The sequence below is a fragment of the Salvelinus namaycush genome, chromosome 6 (genome assembly GCF_016432855.1).
Source record: "Salvelinus namaycush isolate Seneca chromosome 6, SaNama_1.0, whole genome shotgun sequence".
NCBI lineage: Eukaryota > Metazoa > Chordata > Actinopteri > Salmoniformes > Salmonidae > Salvelinus > Salvelinus namaycush.
The window spans coordinates 51645430-51665982 of NC_052312.1; the positions used below are offsets into that span (position 1 = coordinate 51645430).

At 44.1% G+C, this 20553-nt stretch overlaps 1 protein-coding gene across 2 annotated transcripts in view; it reads right to left on the minus strand.

Moving 5' to 3' along the window:
• Positions 1–207: 207 nt before the first annotated feature.
• cpm (carboxypeptidase M) overlaps positions 208–20553 on the minus strand; it is a 103278-nt gene continuing 82932 nt past the window's right edge. Inside the window, exons 7-9 of one of the 2 annotated variants that reach the window (XM_038996800.1) lie at positions 15410–15562; positions 9049–9197; positions 208–2409 (exon numbers count right to left, since the gene is read on the minus strand). In XM_038996800.1, coding sequence (XP_038852728.1) covers positions 2155–2409; positions 9049–9197; positions 15410–15562 — 557 coding nt within the window. In that variant the 3' untranslated portion in view covers positions 208–2154. The remainder of the gene's footprint in view (positions 2410–9048; positions 9198–15409; positions 15563–20553) is intronic. The other variant, XM_038996801.1, reaches the window with a different exon arrangement.

Here is a 20553-nt window from a genome sequence, read left to right on the forward strand (position 1 = left end):
TAGTAATAATAATATGCATATTGTACGAGCAAGAATTGAGTACGAGGCCGTTTAAATTGGGCACGATTTTCCCCCAAAGTGAAAACAGCGCCCTCTGTCCTTTAATGCGCCTCACTGCTGGAACAATTTGCAGAACTCATAACAATTAGATGTTCTGGTGCAGTTTAGGGTGTTGGGGACCAAGTAGCTGAGGAATGGAACGTTGTGCTGTATTTACATTTTATTTGACATTGTATTGATTGCTGTTTGGTTTCACATCGTTTTTGATTGTTGTAGTACTGTAAACCAGGGCACCCTGGGGGATGTGACCCTGGTCTCATTGGTTTTCCCTGAATAAATGAATAAATAAATAAAATTACAGGTCTGGGTTATGGTGGTGTGGGTCTGGCTGGGTGCCCAGGTGACTGACTACAGTAGACCTATCCCTGACTTGCAGATCTTTAGTCATAGTGGAGACAGGATTCCATCTGCTGGTAAAAAGCAATCTTCCTCCATCCACTACCCATCATCACCTCTCAAGCAAGGTTAATGTGTAGTGTCATGATTTAAGCTACATATATTGAAGGTGTACAATACCTGTACAGCAAATGTCAAGCCAACACCTTAATCGCTACATTATATTGGTTAACTTTGACATAACACCTTAAGACATAGCCCACACATGAACAATGGAACCACAGACGTGGAAAAAAAGACTGATCCTAAAACATAAATTGAGACAGATTTAATCATCAAGGCACAACAATCATTGTCAGCTGAAAGGTCAAAGGTCAGTTGTTAAATGAGGTAGAACAACATGAGAGGCATCTATGGACAATATTGTCTCTGTCCCAAATGGCACCCAATCTATTCCCTATATAGTGCACTACTTTTTTAACCAGGGTCTATAGGGCTTTGGGCAAAGGTAGTGCACTAGGTAGGGAATAGGGTGCCATTTATGGGTCTACCATTCATCATAATGCTTCAGGAAGGTTCTGTTTTTGACAATAACTATAGTGATACAGTCTACAGTCCACTAGTACAGGTATTGTGATACAGTCCACTAGTACAGGTATTGTGATACAGTCTACCGTCCAATAGTACAGGTATTGTGATACAGTCTACAGTCCACTAGTACAGGTATTGTGATACAGTCCACTAGTATAGGTATTGTGATACAGTCTACAGTCCACTAGTACAGGTATTGTGATACAGTCCACTAGTACAGGTATTGTGATACAGTCTACAGTCCACTAGTATAGGTATTGTGATACAGTCTACAGTCCACTAGTACAGGTATTGTGATACAGTCCACTAGTACAGGTATTGTGATACAGTCTACAGTCCACTAGTACAGGTATTGTGATACAGTCCACCAGTACAGGTATTGTGATACAGTCTACAGTCCACTAGTACAGGTATTGTGATACAGTCCACTAGTACAGGTATTGTGATACAGTCCACGGTCTGGAAAGAGGATGGCCGTGGCTGTGTTTTAATTGATGTTCTTTTTGTTACCTAGGAACATAGTGTTTGTTATCTGCTGTGTGTTCCCTGTTCTCTGTGCTGTGCAGTGAGCTCAGGCAGGTAGTCTCTGTCTAAAAGCAAGTCTTGTCACGTTTGCAGGTGGAGGTGTGATTCCAGGTATCACGTTGACGGGTAGGCGTTCTTAGAGGCACTTCTAGACCTTCTCAACACCCCTCCCTCCATCCCTTCCTTACCCCTTGTCCTTCTCAACACCCCTCCCTCTATCCCTTGTCCTCAACAACCTTCCTTCCCTCCCTTACCCCTTGTCTTTTGTCTCTTCTTCTTATCTTGGCATGGCAGATTGCTGGCTGGCAGTATTGCTTTCTTTCAGCACAATATTTAAAAAAAACTAAAAGCATCAATACAAAACATACAATAAAAAAAAAACACAAAATGGCTCACGTGTTTGTGCAAGGTAGAGCAATGCAAAGTGTTACAAGAAAATATATATAGGATTTTTTTGTTTGTACAAAAATACTGAAAAAAAGACAATGTCTCTGGACTGGGAGATTCCATCTCAATCAGTCTGTCTGTCCGTCTCCATGGATACGTCCCAAATGGCATCCTATCCCCTATATAGTGCACTATTTTCGACCAGAGCCCTACACTATACAGGAAATGAGGTTCCATTTGAGACCCATCTCTCGGTCACAGTAACATGGTATTCCAGAGAACCTGGAGAACCAGGAGGGTGGTGACACCCGAGGGGCCCAGGCTGTGAGAGTGGCCACCCAGGGGCCTCCAGACCTGGGGTGGGGTGCAGGACTGGGTGGGGTGGCTGGGGCCAGGGGTGGTGGTTGCGGACCTCTGCAGCTGGAAGTTGTGGACGAGGGCCGAGAATGAGTCGGGACCGTACGGGACCGCCAACGTCTCCATCAACACCTGGTGGCCCGGGAACGTCACCTGTCAAGTCACATTGATCGATTAGTTAATGTATTGATCAATTATTACAATGTTGAGTTAACTTCACACACAAGCAAATATGTCAATCACATTGATTGATTTGACACGATTGATTGATTCATACCCAGTTGTATACCAACTAAATATACATTATTGTACTGTAGATTGATTCATACCCAGTTGTATACCAACTAAATATACATTATTGTACTATACTGTAGATTGATTCATACCCAGATGTATACCAACTAAAGATACAGTATTGTACTGTAGATTGATTCATACCCAGATATATACCAACTAAATATGCAGTAAAGGATTGATTCATACCCAGTTGTATACCAACTAAATATGCAGTAAAGGATTGATTCATACCCAGTTGTATACCAACTAAATATGCAGTAAAGGATTGATTCATACCCAGTTGTATACCAACTAAATATACAGTATTGTACTGTAGATTGATTCATACCCAGTTGTATACCAACTAAATATGCAGTAAAGGATTGATTCATACCCAGATGTATACCAACTAAATATGCAGTATTGTACTGTAGATTGATTCATACCCAGTTGTATACCAACTAAATATACAGTATTGTACTGTAGATTGATTCATACCCAGTTGTATACCAACTAAATATGCAGTAAAGGATTGATTCATACCCAGTTGTATACCAACTAAATATACAGTATTGTATTGTAGATTGATTCATACCCAGCTGTATACCAACTAAATATGCAGTAAAGGATTGATTCATACCCAGATGTATACCAACTAAATATGCAGTAAAGTATTGATTCATACCCAGATGTATACCAACTAAATATGCAGTAAAGTATTGATTCATACCCAGTTGTATACCAACTAAATATGCAGTAAAGGATTGATTCATACCCAGATGTATACCAACTAAATATGCAGTATTGTACTGTAGATTGATTCATACCCAGTTGTATACCAACTAAAGATACAGCATTGTACTGTAGATTGATTCATACCCAGATGTATACCAACTAAAGATACATTATTGTACTATACTGTAGATTGATTCATACCCAGATGTATACCAACTAAATATGCAGTAAAGCAGGGGTGTCAAAGTCAAATGGACGGAGGGCCAAATAAAAAATTTAGCTACAAGCCGAGGGCCGGACTGTTCGAATGTTCATTGAAAATTTTTTAAATGACGCATATAGTCTAGTGAACCTAATTGAACCTACTGAAAACCTAACAAATATATTCCAATATGATCAGATAAATAAAGCAATATTTTCTTATGGCTCTGTCAGTAATCTTTAATTTTCAACAGACACAAAAGACAAATTTCCTTTATATAAAAATCCCCATAACATGAACATTAAATGAAAGAAACCGGTATTCAAGGCACCATCAGTAGCCTATATTTTCTATTTTAGCAAAAGTGGGCTAAATTTACTTCAAAGAAAAAAACAATAATAGCAATTTTCTATCATCCACTCAACTGAAATATTTTTAAAATATAATTGGATTGAAATACAATAAAATAAAGTGCAAAAATCTATTAATCAAAAACAACACTTTGTTTAAGGAGAAGTAACATGCAGTGAAAACAAATATTAAACTTTAACTTTTAAACTTGAACTGAGTAAAAACTCTAAATATGTGATTGCACAGTAATGTTCACTTGTTTGAGGTTGAGGGTGATACTTGGTGGTGTCCCATCTTTTCCACAAGTTCATCAATGTTCGGGGTAAGGCTCTGAGCTGAGGAAATCCTCAGAATTGAGTGGAGGTGTTCAGCAGTAAGTCGACTTCTGTGTGATGTTTTGTTCAGGTTCATCAAAGAAAACAGTTGTTCACACAGGTATGTGCTGCCAAACATAGACAACGTTTGAGCAGCCTGGATGCGCAGCTGGGGCATTGTGTCGGGGAGGAAACGGGCGAACTCCGCAGCACCCACTGCCGCATATTTTGCCCTCAGTGCATCATTGCATTGGAGGTCAATCAACTCCATTTGGAGGTTTGGTGGTGAGCTTTCCACGTCAACAGCAAATGGGTTACCGAGCAGTTCCAACCTGCTTTTTTGTGCTTCAAAGTCAGCAAATCGGCGTCGAAAGTCAGCGGCAAGCATACCTATTTTATCAGCCAACTGTGCGCTCGGGAACGCACTGGTAGAGAGCTTCTCTTTCATGGTCTGGCAGCTGGGAAAGTGGCTCAAATTTTCTTTCCGCATCTGCGTCTCCCACAGAGTCAGTTTGGTTTTAAATGCCTTCACTGTACTGTACATATCAGAGATGACATGATCCCGACCCTGCAGCTGCAAGTTCATTGCATTCAGATGACTCGTAATGTCACACAGAAAAGCCATTTCACACAGAAACATTTCGTCTCGGAGTTGTGTTGTGTCTTTCCCTTTGCTGTCCAAGAACAGACAAATCTCCTCACGAAGCTCGAAACATCTTTGAAGCACCTTTCCCTGGCTTAGCCATCGCACCTCTGTGTGATAAGGCAAATCACCATGCTCCGTTTCTAACTCCGTCAGAAATGCCTTGAACTGGCGGTGATTCAAACCTTTGGCTCTGATAAAGTTAACTGTGCGCGTGATGATGCTCATTACATGCTCCATTTTCAAGGCTTTACCGCACAACGCTTCCTGGTGTATGATACAATGATAAGCTGTCAGCTCACCTGTCGCGTTTTCCTCTTGCATCTTTTCCCGTATCTTCGCCACCAGTCCGCTCCTGTGTCCACACATCGCAGGTGCTCCGTCGGTTGTCAAACCCACGAGTTTTTCCCAAGGCAGCTCCATCTCATTTACACATCTTGACACCTCTTCATACAAATCATGCCCCGTAGTTGTGCCATGCATAGGACGTAAAGCCAAAAACTCCTCTGTCACGCTTAGGCTGGAGTCCACTCCGCGGATGAAAATTGACAACTGGGCAATGTCAGAAATGTCGGTGCTCTCATCCACAGCCAAGGAATATGCAATGAAATCTTTTCCCTTTTTCACAAGCTGCTCTTTTAGATTGATGGACAACTCGTCTACTCTCTCGGCAATGGTGTTTCTGCTCAGACTCACATTTAAAAAGAGTTGCCTTTTTTCTGGGCAAACTTCGTCACAAACTTTAATCATGCAGTTTTTGATGAAATCCCCCTCCGTAAATGGCCGGGCTGATTTAGCGATCTCTTCTGCCAAAATAAAACTGGCCTTGACAGCAGCCTGGCCTTGTGATTTGGCTTTTTTGAACAGAGCCTGTCGAGATTTGAGGCCTCGTTTTAATTCCTCTGCCTTTTGTAGCCTTTGTTCCATGTCCATATTCTTGTTTTTGTCCGCGTGTTTCGTTTCATAATGTCGTCTCAGATTATACTCTTTCAGTACCGCCACACTTTCTCCACACAGAAGACACACAGGTTTTCCAGCTACCTCCGTGAACATATACTCCGACTCCCACCTTGTTTGAAACCCCCGGTTCTCAGTGTCCACCTTCCGTTTTGCCATTTTTGATGGGTATCTGAAAGTTAATTTTACTGTGATGCTGACGACTGCTGTGCCAATAAATATTGAAATGAAGCAGCCTACTGCTCGGTGCGTCACCGTTGCATTGTGGGAAATGTAGTATTGGTGCGTGTAAAAGATCTGCGGGCTGCCGGCTTGCTGCGGTCTGCGGGCCGGTTCTAATAATAAATCAAGATCATCCCAGGGGCCGTAAAAAACCTTCTCGCGGGCCAGATGTGGCCCGCGGGCCTTGACTCTGACATATGTGCAGTAAAGGATTGATTCATACCCAGATATATACCAACTAAAGATACATTATTGTACTGTAGATTGATTCATACCCAGATGTATACCAACTAAAGATACATTATTGTACTATACTGTAGATTGATTCATACCCAGATGTATACCAACTAAATATGCAGTAAAGGATTGATTCATACCCAGATGTATACCAACTAAATATACAGTATTGTACTGTAGATTGATTCATACCCAGATGTATACCAACTAAATATGCAGTAAAGGATTGATTCATACCCAGATGTATACCAACTAAATATGCAGTAAAGGATTGATTCATACCCAGATGTATACCAACTAAATATGCAGTAAAGGATTGATTCATACCCAGATGTATACCAACTAAATATGCAGTAAAGGATTGATTCATACCCAGATGTATACCAACTAAATATGCAGTAAAGGATTGATTCATACCCAGATGTATACCAACTAAATATGCAGTAAAGGATTGATTCATACCCAGATGTATACCAACTAAATATGCAGTAAAGGATTGATTCATACCCAGCTGTATACCAACTAAATATGCAGTAAAGTATTGATTCATACCCAGTTGTATACCAAGTAAATATACAGTATTGTACTGTAGATTGATTCATACCCAGTTGTATACCAACTAAATATGCAGTAAAGGATTGATTCATACCCAGATGTATACCAAGTAAATATACAGTATTGTACTGTAGATCAAGTATCTATTCCGTCTGAACAGATGGGATAAATATAATAAAGGGTAAAACATTTTTATTCTCATGGTTTCACAATATCTCTGTTGTTGAAAATGTTCTGGTGCTTTCTCTCTGATCTGTCTGCGGAGGGACGGTTTGTTATCTGTTCGTAGATCAGATGTTTACTGGAGATGTGGGAGATGTGGGACCTCATACGTGCTACTGCACCACACGACCCGGCAGGACCACCCACATGGCTTTGTATGAGCTGGCTCAAAATAAAAACACTGAGAAACATTCATTGAGGTTGTGTCCAAAATCGCACCCTATTCCCTATATAGTGCACTACTTTTGACCAGGACCCATAGGACTGTCTCACTCTAGACTGTGTCTGAAACGGCACCCTAATCCATATATAGTGCACTAGTTTGACCAAAGCCCCATGTCCTCCCCATGCCACTTAGAGAAAGTTTACCCTCCACCCCTCTTGGTTTATTTGAGAGCAGTTAAATCATTCCTATCGGTCCCAGTCCAATCTCAGTGTTGTATTTAGAGGGGGGGGGGGGCAAACAGCAAACATGCATCCAACAAATTTGTAGAGTCACAAGTTTGATGAAGTCATTGCTTGCTAGGAATATGGGAACAAATACTACACTAAACTACTTTAATACACACAGAGGTACATTTTTCCAAACGCTTATGATACCTTCAAAAGATACATAAAGCAGAGCCCTATAAAATCCATTATTTTATTATTAATATAAATGGGATTTTCTAAAACCACAACAATGCTCAAACCACATCAGGAGACCACTTGAGGTCTGGGAAATAGTTCCCCTTTAATTCCTCTGTGCACCCAGCAAGAGGCTGCTGTTTAGTGGTGTTTTTGTAGCACACGTGTGATGGTAGAGTTGGCAAAACAAATGACCCACTGGACTGAATCAAATAATCACGATATAATTCTGCCAGGTAGGCAATAGGTTACTTTGTAGTTAACATTTAATTGAGAAGGTTTTTGGGAAAGCCTTTCCATCTACCAGAAGACTGTTTTTATTTAGCATCATCGCTAACAGCTACACAGAGTGGTAAACGGGCATATAAACTAACGGTGGTTCTCCTCCTCTTCAACCGAAGAGGAGGAGTAGTGATTGAACCAAGGCGCAGCGGGTTGTGAATACATAATTTAATAAAGACACGACAAAACAATGAAGACAGAAAACGACCTAGACTTGAATAAACTACAAAATAACAAAACCGAAATGTATAGACAGACCTGAACAATACGAACTTACAAATAACGCAGAAGAACGCACGAACAGGTAAAAATAGACTACACAAAATGACGATGTACAAAACAAACCGAACAGTCCAGTATGGTGCGACAAACACTGACACAGGAGACAACCACCCACAACGAACACTGTGAAACAACCTACCTAAATATGACTCTCAATTAGAGGAAAACGCCAAACACCTGCCTCTAATTAAGAGCCATACCAGGCAACCCTTAAACCAACATAGAAACAGAAAACATAGAATGCCCACCCAAACTCACGTCCTGACCAACTAACACATACAACAAACTAACAGAAATAGGTCAGGAACGTCACATAAACAGACAGGGGAATTCTCGATGCCCGTTTAGAAAGTTGAAAGAAATACGAATCACTGACGCATTCTGTTCATGTTTTATAATAAACTTGGGCAAATTAATATATTTAGTTGATTTCCTACTATATTCCATACATTTTTGAATATAGTTGAATTCCGTTTTATTGTCTAGATTCCGTGACTCTGTCAATGTTCTTCGCATCACAGATTTTAAATCGGACCCTAATAAAAGTGCTTTAATTTTCTAAACGTTAAAACAGATATGTACGAAAATACCCTCAAAAAAGGTGACATGTTGTACTTGTCGCCTCATATGAAACATTTGATCTCAAATCCAAAATGCTGGGAGTAATAGAGCCAAATTAAAAGTTTTAGCTTCACCGTCCAAATATATAACTACCACCCAGATACACAGACCGGTCCCAAATGGCACCCTATTCCCTGTATAGTGGAATAGGGCTCCGGTCAAAAGTAGTGCACTACATAGGGAATAGGGTGCCATTTGAGACAGCAGCAGTAGTTGAATAAACCATTCTATACTATCAATACTACCACCAGAGGGTGCTGTCTCACCGTAAAGGTGTAGTTGCCTGGCAGCAGCAGTCTGTAGTACTCTCCATGGCGGTCCGTTCTGAAGGGACAGAGGTTCTGTCTCCCCTCCACCTCCACCAGAGCATTCTGTAATGGGTTTCCCTCTGTGTCCAACACCTGCCCTTTCACACCTAGAGACACACACACACACACACACACACACACACACACACAGCGGGACGGAAGGAGAGAAAGACAATCAATACCAACCAACCCAAGCCAATTGGTTCTCAATTTAGCAACGGTCATCCAAATTGTTAAAAGGTTTTCAAAACCATTGTAATAAATGGAACAGTTGAACAACGGATGAAGATCCCCTAAACTCCATCAGGTGTTAACTGGATTATAGCACATAAAACATTTTACTGGCACGGACAAATAATACCTGGACTTCTGGGATTTTGGTACTCAATTTGTAAAATTTCACTTATTTCCTTAGAATGCACTCATATCCATATTCTAATAGTATCAAGTAATTAAAAAATATGTGTTAAAATAAAGAAATGTATATATGCCTCATTTGCATAAACATACTAGGTAATATGCATATATGAATAAATTAACATAAGTGGCACTGGCCTGCAACCACCAAACACTAGCTCTGTATAGGCCTACCTGCTCGGTCTAGACAGCCTCATTAATTACTGTTGTCAAGTTCTGTTGCATAATTCAACATGTTGTGTCACTAGCAGGATGCCCTCAGATTAAAGATCAACAGGCTTGGCTCTAGATGACATCTATCTAAACAGACTTTACATTGTTTGTGAGATCAGACATAATATCACTATCATCCCAGCGTTTATTTTCAGGAAGTTGCTTTCATTTCAGCGCATCTAATTTGTAAACATTAAAAACGACAGGCACAAGCAAAGAGTATAAAAGCTTCGCAGGAGTAAAATTAAATTAATCAATCCAGCGAGATTTAATTGTCAAGTGGATTTTGCCCCTCCCCCTCAGGAAATAGATCCTCAGGTGGGCGGAGCTTGCGCACTGCTACTCAATAGTCCGGTTGTTAGTTAGACGATACACCATTAACTATTCAGAAGGGGTGGAGTTTCCCCTTCTTAACTTCACTGGAATGAATGAACCCTTCGTCGCCCTATTCTGTGTTTACCTCGACACAACACAGGAGAACAGTCAGACTATTCTGTGTTTACCTCGACACAACACAGGAGAACAGTCAGACTATTCTGTGTTTACCTCGACACGACACAGGAGAACAGTCAGACTATTCTGTGTTTACCTCGACACAACACAGGAGGACAGTCAGTCTATTCTGTGTTTACCTCGACACAACACAGGAGGACAGTCAGACTATTCTGTGTTTACCTCGACACAACACAGGAGGACAGTCAGACTATTCTGTGTTTACCTCGACACAACACAGGAGAACAGTCAGACTATTCTGTTTACCTCGACACAACACAGGAGGACAGTCAGACTATTCTGTGTTTACCTCGACACAACACAGGAGGACAGTCAGACTATTCTGTGTTTACCTCGACACAACACAGGAGAACAGTCAGACTATTCTGGAAAAGCTTTTGACTGGACTACAGGGGGAGCTTCGGTTGGTTATTAAATATGACCTTTTAGCCAGAGTCACGTTACAGTGGTGATTGTTGTGATGTCAGTTGAGGCACCAAGCATCACACTGACTCTCCCTGTGCATCTCAAATGGCACCCTAATACCTATATAATGCACTACTATTGACTGTGATGACTGACCCGGACCAGGAGTCTCCCAGGGTAGAAGACCGTGATGACTGACCCGGACCAGGAGTCATCCCAGGGTAGACCGTGATGACTGACCTGGACCAGGAGTCATCCCAGGGTAGACCGATTCTTACCTAAATGAATCGTACTACCTAAACGATTCATACCTAAATGAATCATTCTACCATTGAAATGATCAAGCCACCACTTGGTAGTGAAACACTGTACAGAAGTATTGATTGATTTGATTGTATTTATGATAGACAGCGTGGTACTAACCCACGACAGACAGCATGGTACTAACCCACGATAGACAGCATGGTACTAACCCACGATAGACAGCGTGGTACTAACCCACGATAGACAGCATGGTACTAACCCACGATAGACAGCGTGGTACTAACCCACGATAGACAGCATGGTACTAACCCACGACAGACAGCGTGGTACTAACCCACGATAGACAGCATGGTACTAACCCACGATAGACAGCATGGTACTAACCCACGACAGACAGCGTGGTACTAACCCACGATAGACAGCGTGGTACTAACCCACGATAGACAGCGTGGTACTAACCCACGATAGACAGCGTGGTACTAACCCACGATAGACAGCGTGGTACTAACCCACGATAGACAGCGTGGTACTAACCCACGACAGACAGCGTGGTACTAACCCACGATAGACAGCATGGTACTAACCCACGATAGACAGCATGGTACTAACCCACGATAGACAGCGTGGTACTAACCCACGATAGACAGCGTGGTACTAACCCACGACAGACAGCATGGTACTAACCCACGATAGACAGCGTGGTACTAACCCACGATAGACAGCATGGTACTAACCCACGATAGACAGCGTGGTACTAACCCACGACAGACAGCATGGTACTAACCCCATGGTACTAACCCACGATAGACAGCGTGGTACTAACCCACGAGAGACAGCGTGGTACTAACCCACGAGAGACAGCGTGGTACTAACCCACGACAGACAGCGTGGTACTAACCCACGATAGACAGCGTGGTACTAACCCACGACAGACAGCGTGGTACTAACCCACGACAGACAGCGTGGTACTAACCCACGATAGACAGCGTGGTACTAACCCACGATGGACAGAGTGGTACTAACCCACTATAGACAGCGTGGTACTAACCCACAATAGACAGCATGGTACTAACCCACGATAGACAGCGTGGTACTAACCCACGACAGACAGCATGGTACTAACCCACGAGAGACAGCATGGTACTAACCCACGACAGACAGCGTGGTACTAACCCACGATAGACAGCGTGGTACTAACCCACGATAGACAACGTGGTACTAACCCAGGACAGACAGCATGGTACTAACCCACGAGAGACAGCATAGTACTAACCCACGATAGACAGCGTGGTACTAACCCACGATAGAGAGCATGGTACTAACCCACGACAGACACCATGGTACTAACCCCGTGGTACTAACCCACGATAGACAGCGTGGTACTAACCCTGTGGTACTAACCTACGACAGACAGCATGGTACTAACCCACGATAGACAGCGTGGTACTAACCCACGATAGACAGCGTGGTACTAACCCACGATAGACAGCATGGTACTAACCCACGATAGACAGCGTGGTACTAACCCACGACAGACAGCATGGTACTAACCCACGATAGACAGCATGGTACTAACCAACGATAGACAGCGTGGTACTAACCAACGATAGACAGCATGGTACTAACCCACGATAGACAGCATGGTACTAACCCACGATAGACAGCGTGGTACTAACCCACGACAGACAGCATGATACTAACCCACGATAGACAGCATGGTACTAACCCACAATAGACAACCAGTTCTGGCCTGGTTTAGATCTTACCTGTCGGAAAGATATCAGTTTGTCTCTGTGAATGGTTTGTCCTCTGACAAATCAACTGTGCATTTCGGTGTTCCTCAAGGTTCCGTTTTTGGACCACTATTGTTTTCACTATATATTTTACCTCTTGGGGATGTTATTCGAAAACATAATGTTAACTTTCACTGCTATGCGGATGACACACAGCTGTACATTTCAATGAAACATGGTGAAGCCCCAAAATTGCCCTCGCTAGAAGCCTGTGTTTCAGACATAAGGAAGTGGATGGCTGAAAACTTTCTACTTTTAAACTCGGACAAAACAGAGATGCTTGTTCTAGGTCCCAAGAAACAAAGAGATCTTCTGTTAAATCTGACAATTCATCTTGATGGTTGTAAAGTCGTCTCAAATAAATCTGTGAAGGACCTCGGCGTTACTCTTGACCCTGATCTCTCTTTTGACGAACATATCAAGACTGTTTCAAGGACAGCTTTTTTCCATCTACGTAACATTGCAAAAATCAGAAATTTTCTGTCCAAAAATGATGCAGAAAAATTAATCCATGCATTTGTTACTTCTAGGTTAGACTACTGCAATGCTCTACTTTCCGGCTACCCGGATAAAGCACTAAATAAACTTCAGTTAGTGCTAAATACGGCTGCTAGAATCCTGACTAGAACCAAGAAATTTGATCATATTACTCCAGTGCTAGCTTCCCTACACTGGCTTCCTGTTAAGGCAAGGGCTGATTTCAAGGTTTTACTGTTAACCTATAAAGCGTTACATGGGCTTGCCCCTACCTATCTTTCCGAGTTGGTCCTGCCGTACATACCAATACGTACGCTACGGTCACAAGACGCAGGCCTCCTAATTGTCCCTAGAATTTCTAAGCAAACAGCGGGAGGCAGGGCTTTCTCCTATAGATCTCCATTTTTATGGAACAGTCTGCCTACCCATGTGAGAGACGCAGACTCGGTCTCAACCTTTAAGTCTTTACTGAAGACTTATCTCTTCAGTAGGTCATATGATTGAGTGTAGTCTGGCCCAGGAGTGTGAAGGTGAACGGAAAGGCTCTGGAGCAACGAACCGCCCTTGCTGTCTCTGCCTGGCCGGTTCCCCTCTCTCCACTGGGATTCTCTGCCTCTAACCCTATTACAGGGGCTGAGTCACTGGCTTACTGGTGCTCTTTCATGCCGTCCCTGGGAGGGGTGCGTCACTTGAGTGGGTTGAGTTACTGACGTGATCTTCCTGTCTGGGTTGGCGCCCCCCCCTTGGTTTGTGCTGTGGTGGAGATCTTTGTTGGCTATACTCGGCCTTGTCTCAGGATTATAAGTTGGTGGTTGAAGATTTCCCTCTAGTGGTGCGGGGGCTGTGCTTTGGCAAAGTGGGTGGGGTTATATCCTTCCTATTTGGCCCTGTCCGGGGGTATCTTCGGATGGGGCCACAGTGTCTCCTGACCGCTCCTGTCTCAGCCTCCAGTATTTATGCTGCAGTAGTTTGTGTCGGGGGGCTAGGGTCAGTTGGTTATACCTGGAGTACTTCTCCTGTCTTATCCAGTGTCCTGTGTGAATTTAAGTATGCTCTCTCTAATTCTCTCGTTCTCTCTTTCTTTCTCTCTCTCTGAGAACCTGAGCCCTAGGACCATACGTCAGGACTACCGGGCATGATGACTCCTTGCTGTCCCCAGTCCGCCTGGCCTTGCTGCTATTCCAGTTTCAACTGTTCTGCCTGCGGTTACGGAACCCCTACCTGTCCCAGACCTGCTGTTTTCAACTCTTAATGATCGGCTATGAAAAGCCAACTGAGATTTATTCCTAATTATTATTTGACCATGCTTGTCATTTATGAACATTTTGAAAATCTTGGCTCTCTCTAATTTTCTCCTTCTCTCTTTCTTTCTCTCGGAGGACCTGAGCCCTGGGACCATACGTCGGGACTGCCGGGCGTGGTGGCTCCTTGCTGTCCCCAGTCCGCCTGGCCTTGCTGCTGTTCCGGTTTCAGCTGTTCTGCCTGCGGTTATGGAACCGCCACCTGTCCCAGACCTGTTGTTTTTCAACTCTTAATGATCGGCTATGAAAAGCCAACTGAAAATTATTCATGATTATTATTTGACCATGCTTGTCACTTATGAAACTTATGAACATTTTTGAACATCTTGGCATAGTTCTGTTATAATCTCCACCCGGCACAGCCAGAAGAGGACTGGCCACCCCTCATAGCCTGGTTCCTCTCTAGGTTTCTTCCTAGGTTTTGGCCTTTCTAGGGAGTTTTTCCTAGCCACCGTGCTTCTACACCTGCATTACTAGCTGTTTGGGGTTTTAGGCTGGGTTTCTGTACAGCACTTCGAGATATTAGCTGATGTACGAAGGGCTATATAAAATAAACTTGATTGATTGATTGATTGATACTAACCCACGATAGACAGCGTGGTACTAACCCACGATAGACAGCGTGGTACTAACCCACGACAGACAGCCTGGTACTAACCCACGATAGACAGCGTGGTACTAACCCACGATATACAGCGTGGTACTAACCCACGATAGACAGCGTGGTACTAACCCACGATAGACAGCGTGGTACTAACCCACGATAGACAGCGTGGTACTAACCCACGATAGACAGCATGGTACTAACCCACGATAGACAGCGTGGTACTAACCCCATGGTACTAACCCACGACAGACAGCATGGTACTAACCCCATGGTACTAACCCACGATAGACAGTGTGGTACTAACCCACAATAGACAGCGTGGTACTAACCCAGATGGACCTGTTGCATGTATGCCAGCAGCGCGGCCCGGTTGGCGTCCCAGAGCCCAGGCAGATCACTCTCTGGAGGGAATTTACAGCAGGACAGCTCCAAGGTGATCTCTAGACACTGGCCCCACACATAGTTATAGTCCTGCATCCCTCCTAGGAAACGGATAGAAAAACATGAAACTGAGCCAGACTAGAGCCATAATGGTGCTCGTCACTCTACCAGTCACCGTAGTCTATTAGACCAGTATCTATAGGGCGAAGGGAAAGACTGAACGGACGTCACTCTACCAGTCACCGTAGTCTATTAGACCAGTGTCTATAGGGTGAAGGGAAAGACTGAACGGACGTCACTCTACCAGTCACCGTAGTCTATTAGACCAGTATTTATAGGGCGAAGGGAAAGACTGAACGGACGTCACTCTACCAGTCACCGTAGTCTATTAGACCAGTGTCTATAGGGTGAAGGGAAAGACTGAACGGACGTCACTCTACCAGTCACCGTAGTCTATTAGACCAGTGTCTATAGGGTGAAGGGAAAGACTGAACGGACGTCACTCTACCAGTCACCGTAGTCTATTAGACCTGTATCTATAGGGTGAAGGGAAAGGCTGAACGGACGTCACTCTACCAGTCACCGTAGTCTATTAGACCAGTATCTATAGGGCGAAGGGAAAGACTGAACGGACGTCACTCTACCAGTCACCGTAGTCTATTAAATCAGTATCTATAGGGTGAAGGGAAAGACTGAACGGACGTCACTCTACCAGTCACCGTAGTCTATTAGACCAGTATCTATAGGGTGAAGGGAAAGACTGAACGGACGTCACTCTACCAGTCACCGTAGTCTATTAGACCAGTATCTATAGAGTAAAGGGAAAGACTGAACGGACGTCACTCTACCAGTCACCGTAGTCTATTAGACCAGTATCTATAGGGTGAAGGGAAAGACTGAACGGATGTCACTCTACCAGTCACCGTAGTCTATTAGACCAGTATCTATAGAGTGAAGGGAAATACTGAACGGACGTCACTCTACCAGTCACCGTAGTCTATTAGACCAGTATCTATAGGGTGAAGGGAAAGACTGAACGGACGTCACTCTACCAGTCACCGTAGTCTATTAGACCAGTAACTATTGGGTGAAGGGAAAGACTGAACGGACGTCACTCTACCAGTCACCGTAGTCTATTAAATCAGTATCTATAGGGTGAAGGGAAAGACTGAACGGACGTCACTCTACCAGTCACCGTAGACTATTAGACCAGTATCTATAGGGTGAAGGGAAAGACTGAACGGACGTCACTCTACCAGTCACCGTAGTCTATTAGACCAGTATCTATAGGGTGAAGGGAAAGACTGAACGGACGTCACTCTACCAGTCACCGTAGTCTATTAGACCAGTAACTATTGGGTGAAGGGAAAGACTGAACGGACGTCACTCTACCAGTCACCGTAGTCTATTAAATCAGTATCTATAGGGTGAAGGGAAAGACTGAACGGACGTCACTCTACCAGTCACCGTAGACTATTAGACCAGTATCTATAGGGTGAAGGGAAAGACTGAACGGACGTCACTCTACCAGTCACCGTAGTCTATTAGACCAGTATCTATAGGGTGAAGGGAAAGACTGAACGGACGTCACTCTACCAGTCACCGTAGTCTATTAGACCAGTATCTATAGGGTGAAGGGAAAGACTGAACGGACGTCACTCTACCAGTCACCGTAGTCTATTAGACCAGTATCTATAGGGTGAAGGGAAAGACTGAACGGACGTCACTCTACCAGTCACCGTAGTCTATTAGACCAGTATCTATAGGGTGAAGGGAAAGACTGAACGGACGTCACTCTACCAGTCACCGTAGTCTATTAGACCAGTATCTATAGGGCGAAGGGAAAGACTGAACGGACGTCACTCTACCAGTCACCGTAGTCTATTAGACCAGTATCTATAGGGTGAAGGGAAAGACTGAACGGACGTCACTCTACCAGTCACCGTAGTCTATTAGACCAGTATCTATAGGGCGAAGGGAAAGACTGAACGGACGTCACTCTACCAGTCACCGTAGTCTATTAGACCAGTATCTATAGGGTGAAGGGAAAGACTGAACGGACGTCACTCTACCAGTCACCGTAGTCTATTAGACCAGTATCTATAGAGTGAAGGGAAATACTGAACGGACGTCACTCTACCAGTCACCGTAGTCTATTAGACCAGTATCTATAGGGTGAAGGGAAAGACTGAACGGACGTCACTCTACCAGTCACCGTAGTCTATTAGACCAGTATCTATTGGGTGAAGGGAAAGACTGAACGGACGTCACTCTACCAGTCACCGTAGTCTATTAAATCAGTATCTATAGGGTGAAGGGAAAGACTGAACGGACGTCACTCTACCAGTCACCGTAGACTATTAGACCAGTATCTATAGGGTGAAGGGAAAGACTGAACGGACGTCACTCTACCAGTCACCGTAGTCTATTAGACCAGTATCTATAGGGTGAAGGGAAAGACTGAACGGACGTCACTCTACCAGTCACCGTAGTCTATTAGACCAGTATCTATAGGGTGAAGGGAAAGACTGAACGGACGTCACTCTACCAGTCACCGTAGTCTATTAGACCAGTATCTATAGGGTGAAGGGAAAGACTGAACGGACGTCACTCTACCAGTCACCGTAGTCTATTAGACCAGTATCTATAGGGTGAAGGGAAAGACTGAACGGACGTCACACTACCAGTCACCGTAGTCTATTAGACCAGTATCTATAGGGCGAAGGGAAAGACTGAACGGACGTCACTCTACCAGTCACCGTAGTCTATTAGACCAGTATCTATAGGGTGAAGGGAAAGACTGAACGGACGTCACTCTACCAGTCACCGTAGTCTATTAGACCAGTATCTATAGGGCGAAGGGAAAGGCTGAACGGACGTCACTCTACCAGTCACCGTAGTCTATTAGACCAGTATCTATAGGGTGAAGGGAAAGGCTGAACGGACGTCACTCTACCAGTCACCGTAGTCTATTAGACCAGTATCTATAGGGTGAAGGGAAAGAGTGAACGGACGTCACTCTACCAGTCACCGTAGTCTATTAGACCAGTATCTATAGGGTGAAGGGAAAGACTGAACGGACGTCACTCTACCAGTCACCGTAGTCTATTAGACCAGTATCTATAGGGTGAAGGGAAAAACTGAACGGACGTCACTCTACCAGTCACCGTAGTCTATTAGACCAGTATCTATAGGGTGAAGGGAAAGACTGAAGGGACGTCACTCTACCAGTCACCGTAGTCTATTAGACCAGTATCTATAGGGTGAAGGGAAAGACTGAACGGACGTCACTCTACCAGTCACCGTAGTCTATTAGACCAGTATCTATAGGGTGAAGGGAAAGACTGAACGGACGTCACTCTACCAGTCACCGTAGTCTATTAGACCAGTATCTATAGGGTGAAGGGAAAGACTGAACGGACGTCACTCTACCAGTCACCGTAGTCTATTAGACCAGTATCTATAGGGTGAAGGGAAAGACTGAACGGACGTCACTCTACCAGTCACCGTAGTCTATTAGACCAGTATCTATAGGGTGAAGGGAAAGACTGAACGGACGTCACTCTACCAGTCCCCGTAGTCTATTAGACCAGTATCTATAGGGTGAAGGCAAAGACTGAACGGACGTCACTCTACCAGTCACCGTAGTCTATTAGACCAGTATCTATAGGGTGAAGGGAAAGACTGAACGGACGTCACTCTACCAGTCACCGTAGTCTATTAGACCAGTATCTATAGGGTGAAGGGAAAGACTGAACGGACGTCACTCTACCAGTCACCGTAGTCTATTAGACCAGTATCTATAGGGTGAAGGGAAAGACTGAACGGACGTCACTCTACCAGTCACCGTAGTCTATTAGACCAGTATCTATAGGGTGAAGGGAAAGACTGAACGGACGTCACTCTACCAGTCACCGTAGTCTATTAGACCAGTATCTATAGGGTGAAGGGAAAGACTGAACGGACGTCACTGTACCAGTCACCGTAGTCTATTAGACCAGTATCTATAGGGTGAAGGGAAAGACTGAACGGACGTCACTCTACCAGTCACCGTAGTCTATTAGACCAGTATCTATAGGGTGAAGGGAAAGACTGAACGGACGTCACTCTACCAGTCACCGTAGTCTATTAGACCAGTATCTATAGGGTGAAGGGAAAGACTGAACGGACGTCACTCTACCAGTCACCGTAGTCTATTAGACCAGTATCTATAGGGTGAAGGGAAAGACTGAACGGACGTCACTCTACCAGTCACCGTAGTCTATTAGACCAGTATCTATAGGGTGAAGGGAAAGACTGAACGGACGTCACTCTACCAGTCACCGTAGTCTATTAGACCAGTATCTATAGGGTGAAGGGAAAGACTGAACGGACGTCACTCTACCAGTCCCCGTAGTCTATTAGACCAGTATCTATAGGGTGAAGGCAAAGACTGAACGGACGTCACTCTACCAGTCACCGTAGTCTATTAGACCAGTATCTATAGGGTGAAGGGAAAGACTGAACGGACGTCACTCTACCAGTCACCGTAGTCTATTAGACCAGTATCTATAGGGTGAAGGGAAAGACTGAACGGACGTCACTCTACCAGTCACCGTAGTCTATTAGACCAGTATCTATAGGGTGAAGGGAAAGACTGAACGGACGTCACTCTACCAGTCACCGTAGTCTATTAGACCAGTATCTATAGGGTGAAGGGAAAGACTGAACGGACGTCACTCTACCAGTCACCGTAGTCTATTAGACCAGTATCTATAGAGTGAAGGGAAAGACTGAACGGACGTCACTCTACCAGTCACCGTAGTCTATTAGACCAGTATCTATAGGGTGAAGGGAAAGACTGAACGGACGTCACTCTACCAGTCACCGTAGTCTATTAGACCAGTATCTATAGGGTGAAGGGAAAGACTGAACGGACGTCACTCTACCAGTCACCGTAGTCTATTAGACCAGTATCTATAGGGTGAAGGGAAAGACTGAACGGACGTCACTCTACCAGTCACCGTAGTCTATTAGACCAGTATCTATAGGGTGAAGGGAAAGACTGAACGGACGTCACTCTACCAGTCACCGTAGTCTATTAGACCAGTAT